A 19,939-nucleotide genomic window follows, 5' to 3' on the forward strand; every position below is an offset into this window, starting at 1 on the left:
GACTTCATCTCTACCAGGGCCCAATAACATAACAGGAATAGAGTATAAAATTTTCTACTGCAGATGGCATGGCTTCTGACATGTGTATGGGGTCTGCATTGGGATTTTTTCACTGGGAACTTCTGTATATTTCACGTATTACTTTTTCCAACAGTTCCACCACCAATAGCTATAATTCTACTGGATCATGCAGTCCTAACTGCAAGGCTGCTTACAAGTGTAGCCTGAACTTGTGGCAGAGCTATTCCTTACTCTGGCATGTACTCACAGCTGGCAGCCTTTCATGTTGTTCAGCATGTGGGCTGAAGCAGTATTCCCAGGACTGAAGTACACTACCTTCAGAATCCAAAGAGACCTACTGGATGGTTTGCTTTCTGCTTTTCATGAGAATTATAAGATGTAATAATTGGTCTTTCAATTCAGATGAGCTGTCTTAAAATGCTCCTGACCACTGGATCCCTAAATATTTTACTAATTTGAAATCTGAATCATTGTAGGTTTTATCTTCCACCCATCAAAGCATATATGTCTTAACAAGGTCTTCATCGCATAAGCCATTCTTACTCATCTGGCACAGAGTAATGTCATTAATGTAGTCTAACAGTATAATGTTCTGCAAAATGTCCAATTGGACCAAATGTGTCTTATGTTATGACAAAAGGAGGGAGAGTTATATGATCCTGAGGCAAAATTGTGAATGTGTACCATTTTTTATTCCATATGAAGGCAAACTATTTTTGATTCCCTTTTCTGAAAGGTTTAGCAAAGAACACATTTGCCGAAAATATCCATGTTAATCTGTTCTAATAAAGATACACATTTTACATAGTGACTGCAGTTTGGGCTACTACTTGGTAGTAGGCTCTTGTCATCCTCCAGGCTTTGTTTAGTTTGCATGGCCCAGAATGGTGTTTTAAATGGAGATTTGGTGGGGTCTATTATCCCTGCATTCTTTAGATTCTTTAGAGTAATATGAATTTCTGCCACTCATACCCTCTGGAATGCAACATTAGTTTAAATTTTAACATATTATCCAGGTGGTAGTTGTTTCAAAATTTCCACTTGATCTTTTCCACTGTGATAGCCAGGGGCCCAATGCCAGTGTTGTGCCATTTGCTGAAAACATCCAGGGCGTGACCACTGCATAGGTCTGCAGACCTAGTGGCTCATTTTGAACGAGACCTTGGCCAGGATGTTGTTAATTACCTTATTGCATTATATCCCTCCTATAAAGAGAGTGGATGATGACACTTTATATCTGTGGTGTTGGTGCTAACTCAGATCTGTGTCCAACTATACTTGAAATGTTTGTGTTGCTTTTTCCTCTGGGTTAGAGCTATGCAATGAAATGACCATGGGTGCCTTTGATGAAGAAATAGAGTTATTACCATGTACACTTACTATGTTACTGCAGGGTCCTTCCTCCTAGGTATCAGAATTTTAAATATATCAAATCTGGACTTCAGAAATGGCTGAATTCCAGAAATTGAGCAATAAATTGTGACTTTTTATTGCAGCATCTAACATCAGCCTTCTGATCATGCATCCTTGATTTCTTCTGATGATATAAGTTAGGTAGAAGTGCCCTTGTTGGCAACCTATTTTGCTTCTAGGGATGCTGTGGTCTATTAAACATCTCTATAATTTTTAATAGGTTAGTCTCCTAGACTGACACTCCAGCTTTGCTGGTTATTATAAATATTCCCCTCTACTTGGATTGGATTCTGATGGTTAAGTGTCAACAGTTGGGCTCTATTGTCCTATTTATTGTCTCCATCATTGAGCTCAGTTCTGTTACAGTTTCCCCAACCATTAGCTTTAGCCAGTGGAGGAGAGCCAGTACATTCTTATTGATTCTAGTGTCCCTTTCTCTATCTCATTCTTCATGGCTTTCATAAATGGCATGCCCTCTGGCCCTTTCTATAGATACAATGACCTAGTAGGTTTTCCAGTGTTATATTAGTATATCTACTTCAAAACGCCCATATTTCTGGCCTTTTTATCCCTGCTTTTACTCTTTGCTATGGCAAAGAGTGGTTCTAGCATTTTGACTTTACTTAGCAAGGGCTGTATTTTTTTTCTGTTCCTAAGGGTCTTCTTATTCTTTTTTTAGCTTTACTGGGGTATAACTGACAAATAAAATTATAAGATATATAACATGTACATTGTGATAATTTGGTATATGTATACATTGTGAAAGGATTCCTCTTGTGTAGTTAATACATCCATAAGCTCACATATTTTTCCTTTTTTTAAAAAAATTTTTTGATACTCTTTCTAGAGTAAGTTCTCTTTCAGCAAATTCCAATTATACAATACTGTGTTATCAATTATAGTAACCATGTTATATATTAAATCCTCATACTTGGTTCATTTTACAATTGTAAGTTTGTATCCTTTAACCAACCTCTTATTTCCCATATTCCTCAGTCCCTGGCAAACATTTTTTAACTCGTTTTCTGTGAACTTGATTTTTTTTTTTTAAGATTCTACATATTAAGACAAATACCATGTAGTATCTGACTTATTTCACTTAACATAATATCCCTAAGGTCCATCCATGTTTTTTTAAATAGCAGGATTTCTTTCTTATGGCTGAATAATATTTCATTGTGTATGTATATGTATATATACTTATACATATATAAATATATAATACATATACATATATATGTAGATATGTCACATCTTCTTTATCCATTCATCCATTGATGAACACTTTGATTATTTCCATACCTTGGTTTCTGTGAATAATGCTGCAGTTAACATGGGAGTGTAGATATCTCTTTGACATCTTGTTTTCATTTTCTTTGGATATATGCTCAGAGGTGGGATTGCTGGATTATACATGGTAGTTTTATCAACACATGATACCGCTTGCCTTTTTGATGATAGCCATTCTAACATGTGTGAGATGATAGCTTATTGTGTTTTTGATTTGCTTTTCCCTGATAATTAGTGATATTGAGCACTTTTTCTTGTACCTGTTGACCATTTGGATATATTCTTTGGAAAAATACCTATTCACTTTGTCTATTCATTTTTAATTGGATTTTCTTTTGTTTTGTTTTTGCTCCTGAGTTGTGTCAATTCTTTATATATTTTTGTATATTAACCCCTTATCAGATATATGATTTGCAGATATTTTCTCCCCTTCTTAGGTTGTTTTTTCACTCAGATGATTGTTACCTTTGCTGTAAATAGGAGTCATTTTAATAGTATGCTCAAACCATCTCCTGGCGTCCTTGTCAGGGCATAAATACTGCATGTTCTTTTAAATCAGAAGAGTGCTTTTATTTCTTTTAAAGATATTTTATTTATTTATTTATTTATTTATTTATTTATTTATTTATTTATTTATTTATTTATTTATTTATTTATTTATTTACACACAGAGAGAGGTAGAGACATAGGCAGAGGGAGAAGCAGGCTCATTGCAGGGAGCCCAATGTGGGACTTGATCCGCAGACCCTGGATTATGCTCTCAGCTGAAGGCAGATGCTCAACTGCTGAGCCACCCAGGTGTCCCCAGTAGAGTGCTTTTAAATCAGTAAACTTTCCCTAATCTAGTGTAAGGTTCTGGCCTCTTGAATCAATCTCCCTTTATTACTTAGTACTGTGTGTACTTCCCCAACATCTGCCGATATTTGCTGTCTGGGTCTTATAGATAGTCTCTTTCTTTCCTTAGCAGTCCCAGATTTGCCCCACTGAATTATAGAAAAAGATAATGAAGGGCACCTGCGTGGCTCAGCTGGTTAAGCATCTGACTCTTGATTTCAGCTCAGGTTGTGATCTAGAGGTCATGAGATTGAGCCCCACATCAGGCTCTGTGAGGAGTCCGCTTGAGATTTTCTCCCCCTCTGTCTGCTCCCCCTCCCAAATAAATACAACATTAAAAAAATTAAATAATAAAATAAAAAGATGATGAAAGGCTGAGAAAGCCTGAGGGCTTCCTTAATACCACATATAGAGGCTGCCATATGTAGAAGGTCTGCAAATTAGTAGTGTATTAGTAATTACTATTTTCAAACATCTGATACTTCACACTTGCTAGAATATGCCCTTCCTTTGGCATACCTTCCTAATTTACCACTGGTATAAGTTTTAGCAGTTGATGGCCATCTGGTGGCAGCAGCTTTCTATATTACACCTACCAACAGTGATGGGTTCTTCATAGCCAGCCTGATAGTATGTGATTCAGCTCACAAACTTCCTCTTATTTCCTGCTCTTCTTGTATCGCTGCTGGTACCAGCCATCATAGTTTGGGTTCTCTATGAAGCAGACTCTGAGATAGAGTTTAGTGTTTATGATGTTCATTTAGAGTACCCTTTGGAAGAGATCAATGCCTTTGGAAGAGGTAGGGGGAGGGATGCCCGAGTGGCTCAGTGGTTGAGCATCTGCCTTTGGCTCAGGGCATGATCCTGGGATCTGGGATTGAGTCCCACATCAGGCTCCACGAGGGGAGCCTGCTTCTCCTTCTTCCTATGTCTCTGCCTCTCTGTGTCTTCATGAATAAATAAATTTAAAAAATCTTAAAATAAAAAGGAAGAGGTAAGGGGAGAAAAGAGGATTTGACAAAAGGAAAAATTGAGTAGTAATGCTGGACAGATAACCTTAGTCAAACACACAAAGATCTCTGGAAGTGAAATGGTTGATATGTTGGGATGAAGTGACAGGACCTTTAAAATCCCATGTCGAACAGCAGTTGTATGTGGGTCATCCTTAAAAAGATGTGTCCTTGAGTGAAGTGGCCCAAAGATACTGAGGCAATTGCTGAAGTAATTTGCAGCTGTTGATGCTCTCCCAGCAACAGAGACAATAGTTCCTTCCTTGAATGAGGTCTCGGCAGCACATATTCATCTCCACTATAAATCTCAAAGTTTCAGAGGTTAAGACCAATAAAAGTTAATTTCTCACTCATGCTACATGGCTAATGTTGATTAGCAGGCAGATAAGCTTATTGTCATCACTAGAGACCAGGACGAAATTTCATTTTCTTTGGTTGGATCCATCTGGAAATACAGGTGTCACTTTAGCTTGCATTTTGTTGGCTAAAACAAGTCGTATTATCACACTTCTAGGAAGTGTGAGAGTTTAGTTTTACTATAGGCCCAAAAGAAGAGAACTGGAATTATTTGTTAAATAACACCAATACGTATATAACAAATATTGTTTGTAATTCTTTTTAAACTTTTAGTATAATTGAAGGTGATATCTTGCAGATAGTAACAAAGCCTTCACCTCCTACCATCACATGTGTTAAAAGGCAGCCAACTTTTGTAGTAGAATTTTGTTGTACTTTTACTGGTCTGAGTTAATTATTCTCATGTATCATTAATATATTAATAGTGTACTGTACTATTTCTCTGTAGGGACTTGTGTACTTTAAAAACATTTTATTTTTTTAGTTTCATGAAATTAATGTTTATGTTGAAGAGTATATTTTGATGATGTAGTGAAGCAGTATAATGTAATAATTAGGAAGACCTGGTTTTGAATACGGATTCTACCATTTAATGAGTTTAAGGAAGTTACCAAACCTCCAAATACTATTTCCTTATCTATAACATGGTGACAAAAACATTTGCTCCTTAGAGTTATTTTCAGAATTAAATATTACATAGCTTTGATAAGCAATAGGCATATTGTTTTTATTAGGTAAAAGGTATGACCACTTATCTTAGGAAATTTTATCCATTTAAAAAGACTATGAAGGTTTTATGTATTCTTCACTTAATTTTATATATTATTATAGTAATTTTTAAAAACATCTAACTTTTAGAAGCAACTATGTGCTTTTCCATTTTCAGAGGAGGCCTCCCATAGCATTTTTTATGTCTCTTTTAATACTTATCACATCCTATTGTCATCCCTTCAGAGCAAGAATTCAGTCTCATTCAGGTTTATATCCATAATGTCATTGTGTCATTGGATCTTCATTACATCTGAGTTGATTTACTTAAATAATAATCATTCTTTTTCCTTAGCTTATCTAAATTTGTTAACCCAAATTTCACAAATTCTTTTTCCTATTCTTAGTTAAGAGCAGTTGATGAATTCTCAGTCTTCCTTACTTGAGATTGAAACACCCAGGTTAATTAATCTTTTACTCTTTGTTCTATTTTTCAAGATATACTATTATGAAAAAATACATGGTTTGGAGAACATTCAGAAGACTCCCTGATCTTCAGCATGGTTACTAAATTGAGATATTTGATTTTTAAATGTGTAAGGAAATATCACCTTAATAGGAAGAAACTCAATGGATAAATCTGGAAACCCCATGCTCCTGAGTTTTGAGCCTTGCTTACTTACGTTAACTGTGTGGGATCAGTAGATATGTGGTCTGATCAGTTAAATCCCACTATTTCACTGTCTTGGACAAGCTCCCAGTACTCTTTCCATTTCTTTGTGAGTTGAGTTGGAGTTGTTTATCTCTCGTGGGCTTTTAATTAATTTATTTATTTAGAGTTTTTAAGTGTTTCTGTAAATGGGTGTGCTTGTGGGCCTGAAACATAAAGTTTGATAAAAAATCTACACAATTAGCTGTTACATTCCCAAATCCCCTTCTTAAGCTTGTGATGAGTGTCTGCCATGTTTCTACTCTGTTAGAAGACAGAGGTTTACTCTTTGTGAATGTTGACCCAGGTACCAGAACATGGTTGAGGATGTCTATACAATTTTGGAAATAGTGGGACTTAGGGCAAGTATACATACTTACAAAGGAAACCTCTAACTCTTTCCTTCTACTTATGTCCAGAATCCTATTAGCCAGGTTTATAGCTTCTAGGCAGGAGATTGGAGGATTTACCTCAAAGAATCTAATGAGCCCAAAAGAAGGCATGTACAAAAACTAACATTTGGAGGTCTTCAACTGAAATGGTCTAACCTGATCAAAATTTCCACACTGCTATATAGTATATAAGAAAAGGATATATGAAAGTTATTAAGAGACTAAATCTTAAAGAGTTCTTATAACAAGGAAAAAAACATTTTTTTCTTTTTCTTTCTAATTTTTTGATGTCTATGTGAGATGATGGATGTTAAGTAAACTAACTGTGTTTAATCATTTCACTAAGTGTATATATGTATATGTTGAATCATGTTGTACACCTTAAACTTATACAGTAGTATATATCGGTTGTATTTCAGAAAGCAAACAAACAAGAAGTATTCCAACAGTCAACAATATGTCTTGGCCAAGCACAAAATTTCCAAACAGTTTTGTTGTGCCCACTCTTAAATTTGAAAGGGCAGTTAGTTATTATAGACATTCACAAAAAGCTGCTGAATTTGATGAAAATATCAAACAAATAGGAAAAAATAAGAAAACAAAAGAAACTGAGATAATACTGGAAGGAGATTATAACTTCAATAATTATAGACAGAAGATGTCACATTTATGAAGTAAAAATGTGACTTAAAAATAGATCATTCAGAAAACAAAAAATGGGGCTTTTGAAAATAAAATTAGGATACTAAATTAATAAATTTTAAGATAAAATGAAGTATATGTTCCAAAAGTATTATGAACAAAGAATAGATGTAAAATAGGATAAGAGAGATGAAATTTAGATGATTATAACAGAAAATTTGCTGTCTGAATAATAGGAGGGGCCAAAATAAAGAACAGAAAATTTTAGATGAAATTATCGAATGAATAATTCAAGAAAAATATCTGGGCTTGAAATACATGAATTTTAAGAATAAAAGATATCACTAAGCCCCAGAAGAGACTCACAGCAAAACTCATCATGAAAAGTAGAGACAGGGTAGCCTGGGTAGCTCAGCGGTTTGGTGCTGCCTTTGGCCCAGGGTGTGATCCTGGACACCCGGGATCGAGTCTCATGTCCACATGGAGCCTGCTTCTCCCTCTGCCTGTCTCTCTGCTTCTCATGAATGAATAAATAAATAATATCTTAAAAAAAAAGAGTCACTCGACACACTGCAACCCCACGAGAAACTCCAGATAGCTCCTTTAAAAATAAAAGAAAAAAGTAGAGACAGAAAGAAGACCCTCAGAGCTTATATATTTAGAGAAGGAATAGTCCTAATAAGTCATGGGACTCAGTAGGATAGGGCCTTGCAAAAGCAAAACCAGGAGCCAGAAGATTAGAGAGTAATACCTTCAATATCTGAAAATGCTTTCCAAGTTAGTGTACTAAGCCCGATCAAATAATCATATAAATATTACAGTGAAATAAAGTCACTTTCCAGAATTGCAACCTCAGAAATTTTCTTCCAATGTACACTTTCTCTGGAAGATGTAGAATTATGTCTCCTACTGATATATTTGATTAAACAAATAAAAATTGATAAAACTTGAAGTCCAAGAAATAGAGTAAATAATAGAGAGGTCATGTGCAGAGAATCCTTAGAATTTTGCAGGAGGCCTAGAGACAAGTTTGAATTATAAAAGAAATATGGAATTTTGTGGGGATGTCTTAAAGAAGTAAATAAAGCCACTAGATAGCTTGATATATTAGAAAATATTGTGAAAAGGTGGACACGTTTCGTAAAGAGTCAGGGATGTAATTAGCAGTTTATCTATAGAAATCTAAGCAAAAATATGCGGGAAAAATAGAAAGTTGTTCAAGGATAAAATGAATTATAATATGCTACATTGGCTCATCTATATGTAGAATAATAAATAATAAATATTTAATATTGGCCTAAAAATTATAAGTACATGAGGAGGATGGAGGGAAGAGAAGTATATGTGTATATGTCTGCATAAGAATTAAATCTTCATCTTTTAAAGAGAAAGAGTTATTATCTGAAACTAACAACTAAGTGTGCCATTTAGAATAGGAACATAAAAAACAAGCTCCTTCTAGTTTTTTTTACTTAGAATTTAAAGCGCTTACCTCTGTGATTCAGGAGTAACATTGGGAAGATAGGGAGTAGAAGAGTTTTTTGTGATAAACCTTGTGGGATTATTTGACTTTTAAGCTTTGCACATACATATGTTTGGCTGAAAACAAGCAAAATAAGAACATGCCATAATAGCATACAACCTAACTAAGTCGGGCACAAATTAGTGGGTAATAAATGTTAAAATAATGGTTCTGGGAAGATTGGTATATGGTAATACACAGAAAAATCTCGGTAACATGATATATTGGAAAAGTTAAATTAGATCCCTGGAATAGATGCAAAAATAAGTTCCAAATGGATTGAAGATCAAAATGGTAAAAGCCAAACTATACCTCTGTTAGAAGAAAATTAGAGATTATCTTTAAAATCTTGAGTTAAGAAAAAAAAGAATAAATCATGAAGGTAAATGGTAGGTTTGATCAAATTTTTGTACAAATGTTTGTAAAATAAGACTCCATAAACTACATGAAAAGGCAAATCACAGCTTAGGAGAATATATGTTAATGCATATAATTAGCAAAGGATTGGTATTTATAACAATTCTTAAAATTATTAAAAAAAAAATCTTGGGACACCTGACTGGCTTAGTCAGAAGAGCATGGGACTCTTGATCTCAGGGTTTTAAGTTTGGGCCCCACATAGAGTGCAGTGATTACTTAAAAATAAAATCTTTATAAAAAATCAAATAGAAAAATGGGCAAATACTTGAACAGTGATCTTATAGAAGGGTGGAAAAAAAAGGCCTATTAATGTGAAAACATGCTTGATCTCACTAGTATCAAAAATACTCATCAGATTGGTAAAAATTTAAAAGTCTGAGAGAACTACATAATGGCAAGAATGTGAAATAAGAGCTATCATACATGGCTGTTGTTAATTTAAGTCAGTGCAACTACTCTGGGGAGCAAATTGGTAAAATCTAGTAAAATTGAACTGTGTCTTTCCTTAAACCTAGTAATTTTCCTTTTGAAATTTATCTGGAGAAACTCTCAGAATTTGCAAAAGAAAATGTGTGTAACCATGAACGAACTAAAAGGACTTGTAGGAAAAATCAGAAAAAAAGTCTAAATGACCTTTAAAAGGATAGATATATTTTGGTATAATCATAATATGGAATACTGTAACATGATTAAAATGAAAACATAGCATCACATATATGTGTAAGTTTAAATGGGTTGTTTAATAGACATTTTTCCAAAGAAGATATACAAATGGCCAATAAGGGCACAAAAAGATGCTCAATATCACTAATCATTTGAAAAATGCAAGTCAAAACCACATTGAAATACTACTTCACATTCATTAGGATGGCTATTATCAACAAATAGAAAATAACAAGTGTAAGTGAGGATATAGAGAAATTGGAATCCTTGTGCATTCCTTGTTGGAATGTAAAATGGTTTAGTGGCTATAGAAAAGAGTATGGTTGTTCCTCAAAAATGTAAACAAGATTTAACCATTGAACCCAGTAATTCCACTTTGGGTATATACCCAAAAGAATTGAAAGCAAGTACAAGAATGGATATTTGCACACCTATGTTCATAGCAGCATCATTCACAATAGCCAAAATTAGAAGTAATCTAGTTGTCCATTGATGGATGAATGGATGAACAACATGTGGTATATACTTACAATGGAATATTATTCAGGCTTTATTTATTTTTTTAAAGGTTTTATTTATCCACTCATGATAGAGAGAGAGACAGAGAGAGAGAGTGTGAGAGAGAGAGAGAGGCAGAGACACAGGCAGTGGGAGAAGCAGGCTCCGTGCCAGGAGCCCGACGAGGGACTCGATCCCAGGACTCCAGGATCGTGCCCTGGGCCAAAGGCAGGCGCCAAACCACTGAGCCACCCAGGGATTCCCCCTTATTCAGGCTTTAAAAAGATGGAATTCTGACACATGGCACAATGTGGATGAACCTTAAAGATGGTGAGGGAAATAAACCAAAGACAAAAGGAGTAATACTGTAATGATTTCATTCATCTGAAGTGCTTAGAGTAGTCAGATTTATAAACAAAAAAGTTGAATGGTGATCGAAAGGGTCTGGGAAAGAGGAGAATGGAGAATTATTTAACAGGTACAGAGTTTCAGTTTTGCAAAACAAGAGAGTGCTGAAGTAGATGGTCATGATGTTTCCAAAATGTGAATGTACTTAATGTCACTGAATTGCACACTTAAAAATGGTTAAAATGGTGAAAGCAAAAACAAAAACAAAGAGCAAAACAATGGGTTGAAAATAAGCTACAGAAGGATCCATATTATATAACATATCTTTGTATTAAAAAAAGCTTTACCATCTACAAAAATTACTATGTGTATCATATATAGAAACACTGATAAGCAAATACAGAATAGTAATTGCATCCAAAGAAGGAAGACCTAAAGAAGCTTGAGTTGGGATGAGAGTACACAGGGAGCCTAAGTCATATCTATAGTAATTGATTTCTTTAAAAAATCTGTAGTAAATATGGTCAAGTACTGGATTTGACAAATTTGGGTAGTGGTACACAGGTGCTTATAATGCCGGTTTTTTTGTTTTGTTTTGTTTTTTTGGCTGTTATATGCACTGGAAAAATTTCATCTTTTACCAAAAGAAATTGGCTTATGGAGTTAAAAAAAATCTTCAGAAAGCCAAATTTTTAGTTAATGCTTGTCTTCATCCTTAGCACTTTTTTTTTCTCCTAACTCCTTAGTTTTTCTGAGCATTTTCTGTGGTTTTCATCTTGAAAATATGCTCTCCCTTTGGCTCATTTGTGTTAGATAGTGGGCCAGGTTACTTACCTGTTAGACCTAGGTAAGCTCAGATTGTTGGGTCAGTTTGTTTTCTGGACTCCAGATGCCCCCAAATGATCTTAAAGATTCTTCTTTGGAGATTTTTTGTAAGAAACTGGTATCTGGCAGTCTTACTCCTTCATCTGACTCTTCTATTTCATTTCTTTGAAGCATATTCAAGTTTCTAATTCTGTTGTTGGAATACTACAGTCAACACAATTTGTAAATCACTGACCCTGTGTGTATGTGGCGGGGGGGGGGGGGGGATGGAGGAGGGTTGGAAGGAATGATTGAAATCTATCTGCCCTGACTTATAAACTGTCTCTAACATTTTCATCTCTTTCTTTTTCAAAGCCCATGCCTCCTCCCTTCTCTCTAAAGGAAGTAATCTTTTAAAACCTACTACAAATATACTTTTAAATATCAAATATTTGTAAATATAATTTATAGAAAAACAAAGGTAGTCAAATGGGCCTTAAGCAAATTATTAACTTCTCCTACATTTAATTTTTCATTTCCAACATATAATAATACCTGCACAATCAGCTTCACTGGATTCTTACACAATGACCATTTTAAATTATGTAGATGAATGCACTTTGGAAGTTTTATAGTACTGTGCACGTGTAAGCACACTTCTTAAATGAACTGTAACATGTAAAATTGACCAGGTTATTAGTCCTATGTGTAGGCCTCTTTAATGTTATTTCCTAAAATGTGATATTCAGAGTATTGGCTCTTAGGAATGTTAATGTAAAAAGTATTACATGAACCATTGTACTCCTGTGGATAAAATATTGGGAAAGGACTGGGTTAGGTATAGTTATTCTATTTGTCTGTACTCTCTCTTTTGAGAGTGTTTAATAGGCAGATGTATTTTGTGAGGTAAAGAGAGATTATACAAACTAAGGAAAACCCTCTTTTGGGGGATTTATGTTCTTTGGAATAGACTTTAGGAAAACAATTCAAGATGTATTTTATTGCTCTCCATCTCTAGTTTCATTTCCTAAACTATGATTTTGGTTCTTATAACTTCTTTGGTTTCATTAGTAATCATATTGAATTAAAACCAAATTATTATTTTGTTACCAGTGTTATAATCACATAAATAGGAAACAAGTAATTTATACAACTTCTTTACAGCTAACTGTATTTCAGATTATTTTCTTGTTCCAAAAAGGCTTCTAAACTACCTAAAAATAAAATTTGTTTTTAAAAGCTTATTACATCTATATGTTTTTATTAAATACCACTGCCCATCTTTAGATATGTCATGTCTAAGAAGATGAAATCTAAGAAAAGGATGTCCCTAGTCACTGAAAACTGAATCACTTGACACTGAATCACTCGACATCTCAAAAGCTATATTGGTATATGTGTCAATTTTGAAGCTAAGTTATATTGAAATGATACAGTTTTCTATAACCATTTTTCTTTTCATGTTTTTTATATAGCTCATGGATTATTTAGGTTTTTTATTTTTTCTCATTTTTAGCAACTGAAGTCATTCTCTTTTGCATAAAATGAACACCATTATTTTAAAATATCAAATCGTCAAAATGATTTAAACATTTTATTTTGATTCCATTTTTAGGCATTATTTCACTGAATATTGTATATTGCATTTAATATCTTAAGTACGCATATAAAATTTGGTTTAGTAATTTCACTTTCTAAGAGGTTTGCCCAGTTTTGACATTCATGAAATTTACTATATGAGCCTTGATTTATTTAATTATCCTCCAATATAAAGTACACTGAATATTTTTTACCTTTCATTTTCATTGTTCTCATATACTTAAATTTATTTGTGGGAATTTTATGCAGAAGTTGTTTTAATTTAAGGAACGATGCTAGTTTGAATAATGATACTAAATTGTAGGTCATGGCAAATTAATGAAAGGCTTCCTAATTTTAATTATTGTATCTTTAATTTGACCAAAGATTGTTTTATAGTATTTGTCTTAATTTATTGTTTTATTTCATTTTTTGTTTTGCTGTTCTCTTTTTTTCTAGCTTGTGATGAATGGAAAATATTACCAAAACCAAATCTTCATAGAGATGTCAACAGATTTGGGCACTCCGCCGTTGTTATTAATGGGTAATAGATGTACATTTATCAGTCACACTATCTCCATATTTGTTACTCTTTTTAAAAATTATCATTTATCATTTATACTTAATGGCATTGGGTATCCCTACTCTACCATGGAATACATTTTGGCTTGTTAACCATATCCTTCATTCTTTTGTGTTCAAATATATTTAAGTGAAAGGGGAGCAGTCAAAGACAGTGGTAGTTGAATTAATTTAATAATTGTCTGGACTTTTCAAACTGAATTTTTGAATATCTTTTTGATTATTTTACTCTTGGGTTTTTCTATTTTATAAGAGGATAGTAAAACATTGAAACATAGATTCTGTATCCAATATCTATTTTTTTAAAGATTTTATTTATTTATTCATAAGAGACACAGAAAGAGAGGCAGAGACATAGGTAGAGGGAGAAGCAGAGCCTGATGCAAGACTTGATCCCAGGGACCATGACTTGAGACCAAGGCAGATGCTCAACCACTGAGCCACCTAGGCATCCCAAATATCCAGTATCTAAATTCATTTTCAGTATTCAGAAATTATAATTCTAGATAGCTGTTCTAAAGTGTATCTTATCCATGAACAGCTGTTTTCTTTTTATCAAAAAATTGTTTGCTACCTTGGTAAAATGTATATTTAAATTTATTTTTGAAACTAATATGTTAGGGAGCCTGGGTTGCTTAGTTGGTTAAGCATCTGCCTTTGGCTCTAGTCATGATCCCAGGGTATTGGGATTAAGCCACATATGGGGTTCCCTGCTCAATGGGGAGCCTGCTTCTCCCTCTTCTCCCCACTTGTGCTCTCTCTTGCTATTTGTCTCTCTTTCTCAAATAAATATATAAAATATTTTTTAAAAAAGAAGCTAATATGTTAGACTTTTCTTAATATTGTTTAAGATTCTTTTTTTTTTCCCAATAGGTCCATGTATATATTTGGAGGATTTTCTAGTGTGCTCCTTAATGATATTCTTGTTTACAAGCCTCCAAATTGCAAGGCTTTCAGAGATGAAGAACTTTGTAAGAATGCTGGTCCAGGAATAAAGTGTATTTGGAATAAAAATCACTGCGAATCATGGGAATCCGGGAATACTAATAATATCCTTAGAGCAAAGTGCCCTCCTAAAACAGGTAAAGTTTTTTTCTTCTTCCCTCTCTGGCATAATGCTTCTCTACTGGGCTAGAAGGAGTAATACATTTTGCTTATAAGATTTACCTTAGTATAGCTTTTAGAAATTAAGAAGTCACAATCCTCTAATTAGGAATTTTAATGTTCGAACTTAGCAGTGATTAATAATTTAATATTTTTATAAATTATTTTTAGTGTTCTCTTTTTAATTATATATGTAATATTATAATACCAATATTTTATGTGTAACATGTGAACTACTTTCCTATATAAGTAAAAAATGCTTTAAAGTATACCCTAAGAAATACTGTTTTTCTAAGAAATACAATGAAATAATTTATTTGCATTTGGTAGTTTTTTTCTTTCTTTAATATTGCCAAGCCAACCACAGAGTTAAAAGATTTTCTAGAATTTTGATGATTAATGTTTTAGTTTAATAACTTTTATAAAATATTGAATAAGTAGATCAAACATATGAAAAATTACTAGTAAATATTTATTTATGAATGATTTAGATAAGTCAATTCAATTTTCTTTAAATGAGTGGGAGTTTTATGCATTTTTTGTACTATAATTGGCTATGTATTTTCAGGGTTTGCTAGTATATGATAACTCAGATGACTCTAAATATCTTTATGAAGAATAATGAACAATGAGTGTTTGTTACAATGTTTCTTTTAGTTGTGTAGTAATGCTTTTTTTTTTTTTTGTAAGTCTTTCCTCCTCCCCCATAAAGAATAAATTTTAAATGGCAATAAGATCTTGGTAGATTGAATAATTAAAATGAGGGTAGGAAGTATCTTGAAACTTAGAAACAATTCAAATTCAATATGAAGTTCACCTCATATTGAAGATGTTATTTTGATATTGTTGGTCGTATTTATATTGTAAAAAAGTCTTAGTGATTCTTAAACAGATGTTAAAAATGTGTGAATTAAGAAGTGTGACATTTTCTTTCTCATCCTGATGCGTTCATCTCCCATTTGTCCTGCAGCTGCTCCTGATGACAGATGTTACAGATATGCAGACTGTGCCAGCTGTGCTGCCAATACCAACGGGTGCCAATGGTGTGATGACAAGAAATGCATTTCAGCAAACAGTAACTGCAGTGTGGTTAGTATTTATGGGCAAATGGTGATGTTGTTAACCTTGCTGCTTTCTAATCATTAGCTTACTGTTCAGTAGCATTGTACAGATAGCATTTTTTTACATCAAGACACTTGAGGGAGTCACTCACTATGTTGTAAATTCACTCTAGTTTCTTGCTCAAATTTGTCAGCCTACATTCTAGTAACTTTTACTTCCTCCTATGTCTTTTAAAAAAAGATTATAAGTGTAGTCTTGTGTGGTGATAGACATGTGATATAGGTAAGTAAGTATAGAGATTATTTCCATGGGATTCTTGTCAGACATGCACATGCACGATGGTGGTGTGGTCTGATGTTTTGTTTACATGCTTTGTGTTTAAGTTTAACTGGAGGTTGACTTTCCCTTTATCTGTGTAGATGAGTGGTTCTCAACCAGAGTTTTGTGCCTTAACCGACATTGGCAATGTTTATAGACATTTTTGGTTGTCACAACTGTGGCATCTTGAAGAGGCCAGGAATGCTGTTAATTCTGTAATGCATGAATTCTCCCACAAAAAACAAGTATCTGACTCAAAATGTCAATAGTGATAACTTTGAAAAACCTTACCTTAGGTAGACAATTGAAAAAACTGATAAAATTAACATTTATGGTAGATGAAAATTGAAAGCAAAAATTAATGTTTTTAGTAGGTAGTATCAAAATATCTCATGTTTTTAAGATGTCAACAAATTGAAAGAAAAATTTCAGAAAGTATTAACAAGTATAGCATTAAAAGAATTAAAAACTGTAGTAGGACTGAGGATTCTCTTACTGAGCTGTAGGTTAAACAACTAAATGATATGCTTACAGATTTTCAACTAAATGTAACATGCATTATTTCTTTTTTTGAGTTTCTATAAATAACCAAAAGTATTCATTTGCTTTTAACGATACCATGCAGAGGTAAAATGTAAAGAAAAGGAAGTTTGAAAACTAAGTAAAAAATTTTTATTGTATCAACAAAAATTTTCTTCAATAAACAGTCATATTTCAAAATAATTGTTTTATGGTTCTGTAGTAAAATAATATTCAAAACTTAAAATGGAGAAAAATTTTCAGTTACTGACTTAGCAGTATGAACTTAGCAGATGAAACTTTTGGTTTTATATGTATGGTGTTGGTGTATACTTTCCAGTGATATAAGTTGCTTTAATAACAAATATACTTCAATTTTATTTGAGTTTTGTTAATAGGACCTGACTCTGCTTTGAAAATTTGAATTACTTTTTAATATTTGCATTAATATTTACCTAATGGGGGTTATCTTAATGAGTAATGTGGAAAGAGGAGTTAAGTAAAATAAAGCATGGGAATAAGGGAATAAAGTGAAGAATGTTATTAAATAAAAATTATAGGCGGAGTGTGTTTAAAGCTCTGTTGGATGGCTCTGAATCTAGACATTGTGTTTAGACATTTATACTAAATGAAAATATGTGTACCTCAAAAATTGTTATATAAATTGCTATCAAGTATTCCTTTCATAAAGTGACCTTATACTTTATATTTTATTTTTCATAATGATGTGTAAACAAGGAAGGCACTGGGTGAGATAGTATAAGTGAGCAGATGGTATTCACTTGTAATTTAGACTTTGACGTAATGTCTTTTAGACAGTTTTATCAGAATGTCTGGTGATTAAGCTAAGCCCCAATGCTAATGGTTACAGAAAGGTCTGTGAGATTTAGTGTAAATGGTGTCTACTGATACCCTTTTTTGTTATTTAGTCATACTTATTCCAGGTTGGGTATTTTGTGCTCTAACAGTTCAAACCTGCTTACTGATCTGGTTCATTAGACCAAAAAATATCAGCCATCTTTCAGAATAACAGTCAACTTTCTTTCATCATTGATTAAATTAGCCCTGTGTGTGATTGAAATATAATTTCATCTATTGTGCTGGTTCAGTGTCAATAGATGACTACCATGTGTAATGAAGAGCAGTTGAGTTATTTGGATGGTGACTCTAATGACACCATTGTTACTATAAAGACTGGCATTAAAACTGTTCTTGGGCAGCCTCTGTGGCCCAGCGGTTTAGCGCCGCCTTCAGCCCAGGGTGTGATCCTGGAGACCTGGGATTGAGTCCCATATCAGGCTCCCTGCATGGAGCCTGCTTCTCTCTCCGCCTGTGTCTCTGCCTCTCTCTCTCTCTCTCTCTCTCTCTCTCTCTGTGTCTCTGTCTGTCTGTCATGAATAAATAAATAAAATCTTAAAAAAAACTGTTCTTCTTTCTTTTCTCCTAATAAGTTGTTTAGGAATTCCCTTGTCATTTTTACAGGTTATTCTATTATCAGATGATTTGAGGAAATTTCCTTTACAGTGAGCTGACAAATGTTTGGAGCTATATTCTTTTTATTTTTTAAGATTTGATTTGTTTATTCACGAGAGACACACAGAGAAGCAGAGACATAGGCAGAGGCAGAAGCAGGCTCCTCGCAGGGAACCCAATGCAGGACTCCATGCCAGACCCCAGGATCTCTGAGCCAAAGGCAGACACTCAACAGCTGAGCTACCCAGGCATCCCAGAGCTATATTCTAATAATGCTAAGATTTATATTCTATATGAAGACAGAAAGCTATGAATTAGAGAAAAAGTAGCAATAAAAAGTATGTTCTGAATGAAAATGTAGTGGTTGAATAAGAGTCACAAAGTACTTTGAGATTTTAAAAAATGTATCTTCTCTGATTTTTCTGGATAAAGAAAGACAAACATTAGTATACAGCTATTTTTTTTATCTCTTACCTTAGATTATATGTAATTTGATTGCTTCAAAGAAATTAATGTCTTTGGAACTGAGGTGACTGCAGTGTATTTTACGGGGGGATATACAGTAGTTTATAAATAAATACTTGATGGGTGACATTTAAATTATTTAAGAGGATAGAAGTTGCTTCAACCAATTTTATATGTGGGATAGGTAAAATTGAATTTTATCTGTTAACTTTATTGACTAAAAAGAAATATTTAGCTTTCTTAGTTAATGTCTAGTTAAGCATCTATAGAGAAAAAAAGATTGAAGTGGGGCTCAGGGTTCAGCATTAAGTCCTTTACATTTTTTTCCTCAAGAGTCATGGAAGGAATTAAGCCAAAAATTTTGATCATAAGTGTTGATGACATCATGTGAAACATCTGAACCTTGGTGTATATAGGGAACTCCCACCAAAGTTCCTATGTTGCCTATTTTTTTAAAAAAAATATTTTATTTATTTATTCATAGAAACACAGAGAGAGAATGAGAGGCAGAGATACAGGCAGAGGGAGAAGCAGGCCCCAAGCAGAGAGCCCCACGTGGTATTTGATCCAGGGTCTCCAGGATCACGCCCTGGGCTGCAGGCGGTGCTAAACCGCTGGGCCACTGGGGCTGCCCCACCCCCTTTTTAAATCTTTAACCTTTAATCTCTTAATACTGGAATTTAGTTGACATATGATTATATTGTATAGTAGGATTGATCAAAGTCTAACTTCTGCACTTCTTTGTAGCCATAAAAAGAAAATTTGACAAATAAAGGAGAAACATAAATTAACCAAAATGATTAGTGTCTGGGAAAGTAAAATTAATTTGAGTCATTGTGAAAATAATTTGTCTTATTAGATGTATTTGGTTTTGATAAAGTATATTTTTACTTTTTTACAACTTATCATTTCTACTTTATTTCTAGGGGTTTGTTTGCGTGATAGTTTTATTATGACTAGAATTATTTCATGTGATCATGAAGAGAAATGACTCTGCATAGGGTTTATTTATTGAATCAGAAACATGTTATTAGATTCAATAGAAAAGATTTTCATTAGATGGTTTCTATTTCAAATTGTGGAATTTGCACATTTTTTCCAATAAGCGTATTTGTAGTTCCAACAACTATAGTTTAGAGAAATGAGTAAAAGAGATTCTGATTTAGTAGAACTGCATTTGGGGTTAGAAATCTGAATTTTACAATCA

At 33.5% G+C, this 19,939-nt stretch overlaps 1 protein-coding gene across 1 annotated transcript in view; it reads left to right on the forward strand.

Moving 5' to 3' along the window:
• The window catches only part of ATRNL1 (attractin like 1), a 786,695-nt gene that overhangs the window by 134,358 nt on the left and 632,398 nt on the right, over positions 1–19,939 (forward strand). The window contains exons 11-13 of the mRNA XM_038578888.1: positions 13,669–13,753; positions 14,665–14,873; positions 15,866–15,984. Coding sequence (XP_038434816.1) covers positions 13,669–13,753; positions 14,665–14,873; positions 15,866–15,984 — 413 coding nt within the window. The remainder of the gene's footprint in view (positions 1–13,668; positions 13,754–14,664; positions 14,874–15,865; positions 15,985–19,939) is intronic.

Source organism: Canis lupus, chromosome 28 (assembly GCF_011100685.1).
Source record: "Canis lupus familiaris isolate Mischka breed German Shepherd chromosome 28, alternate assembly UU_Cfam_GSD_1.0, whole genome shotgun sequence".
Taxonomy (NCBI): Eukaryota; Metazoa; Chordata; class Mammalia; order Carnivora; family Canidae; genus Canis; species Canis lupus.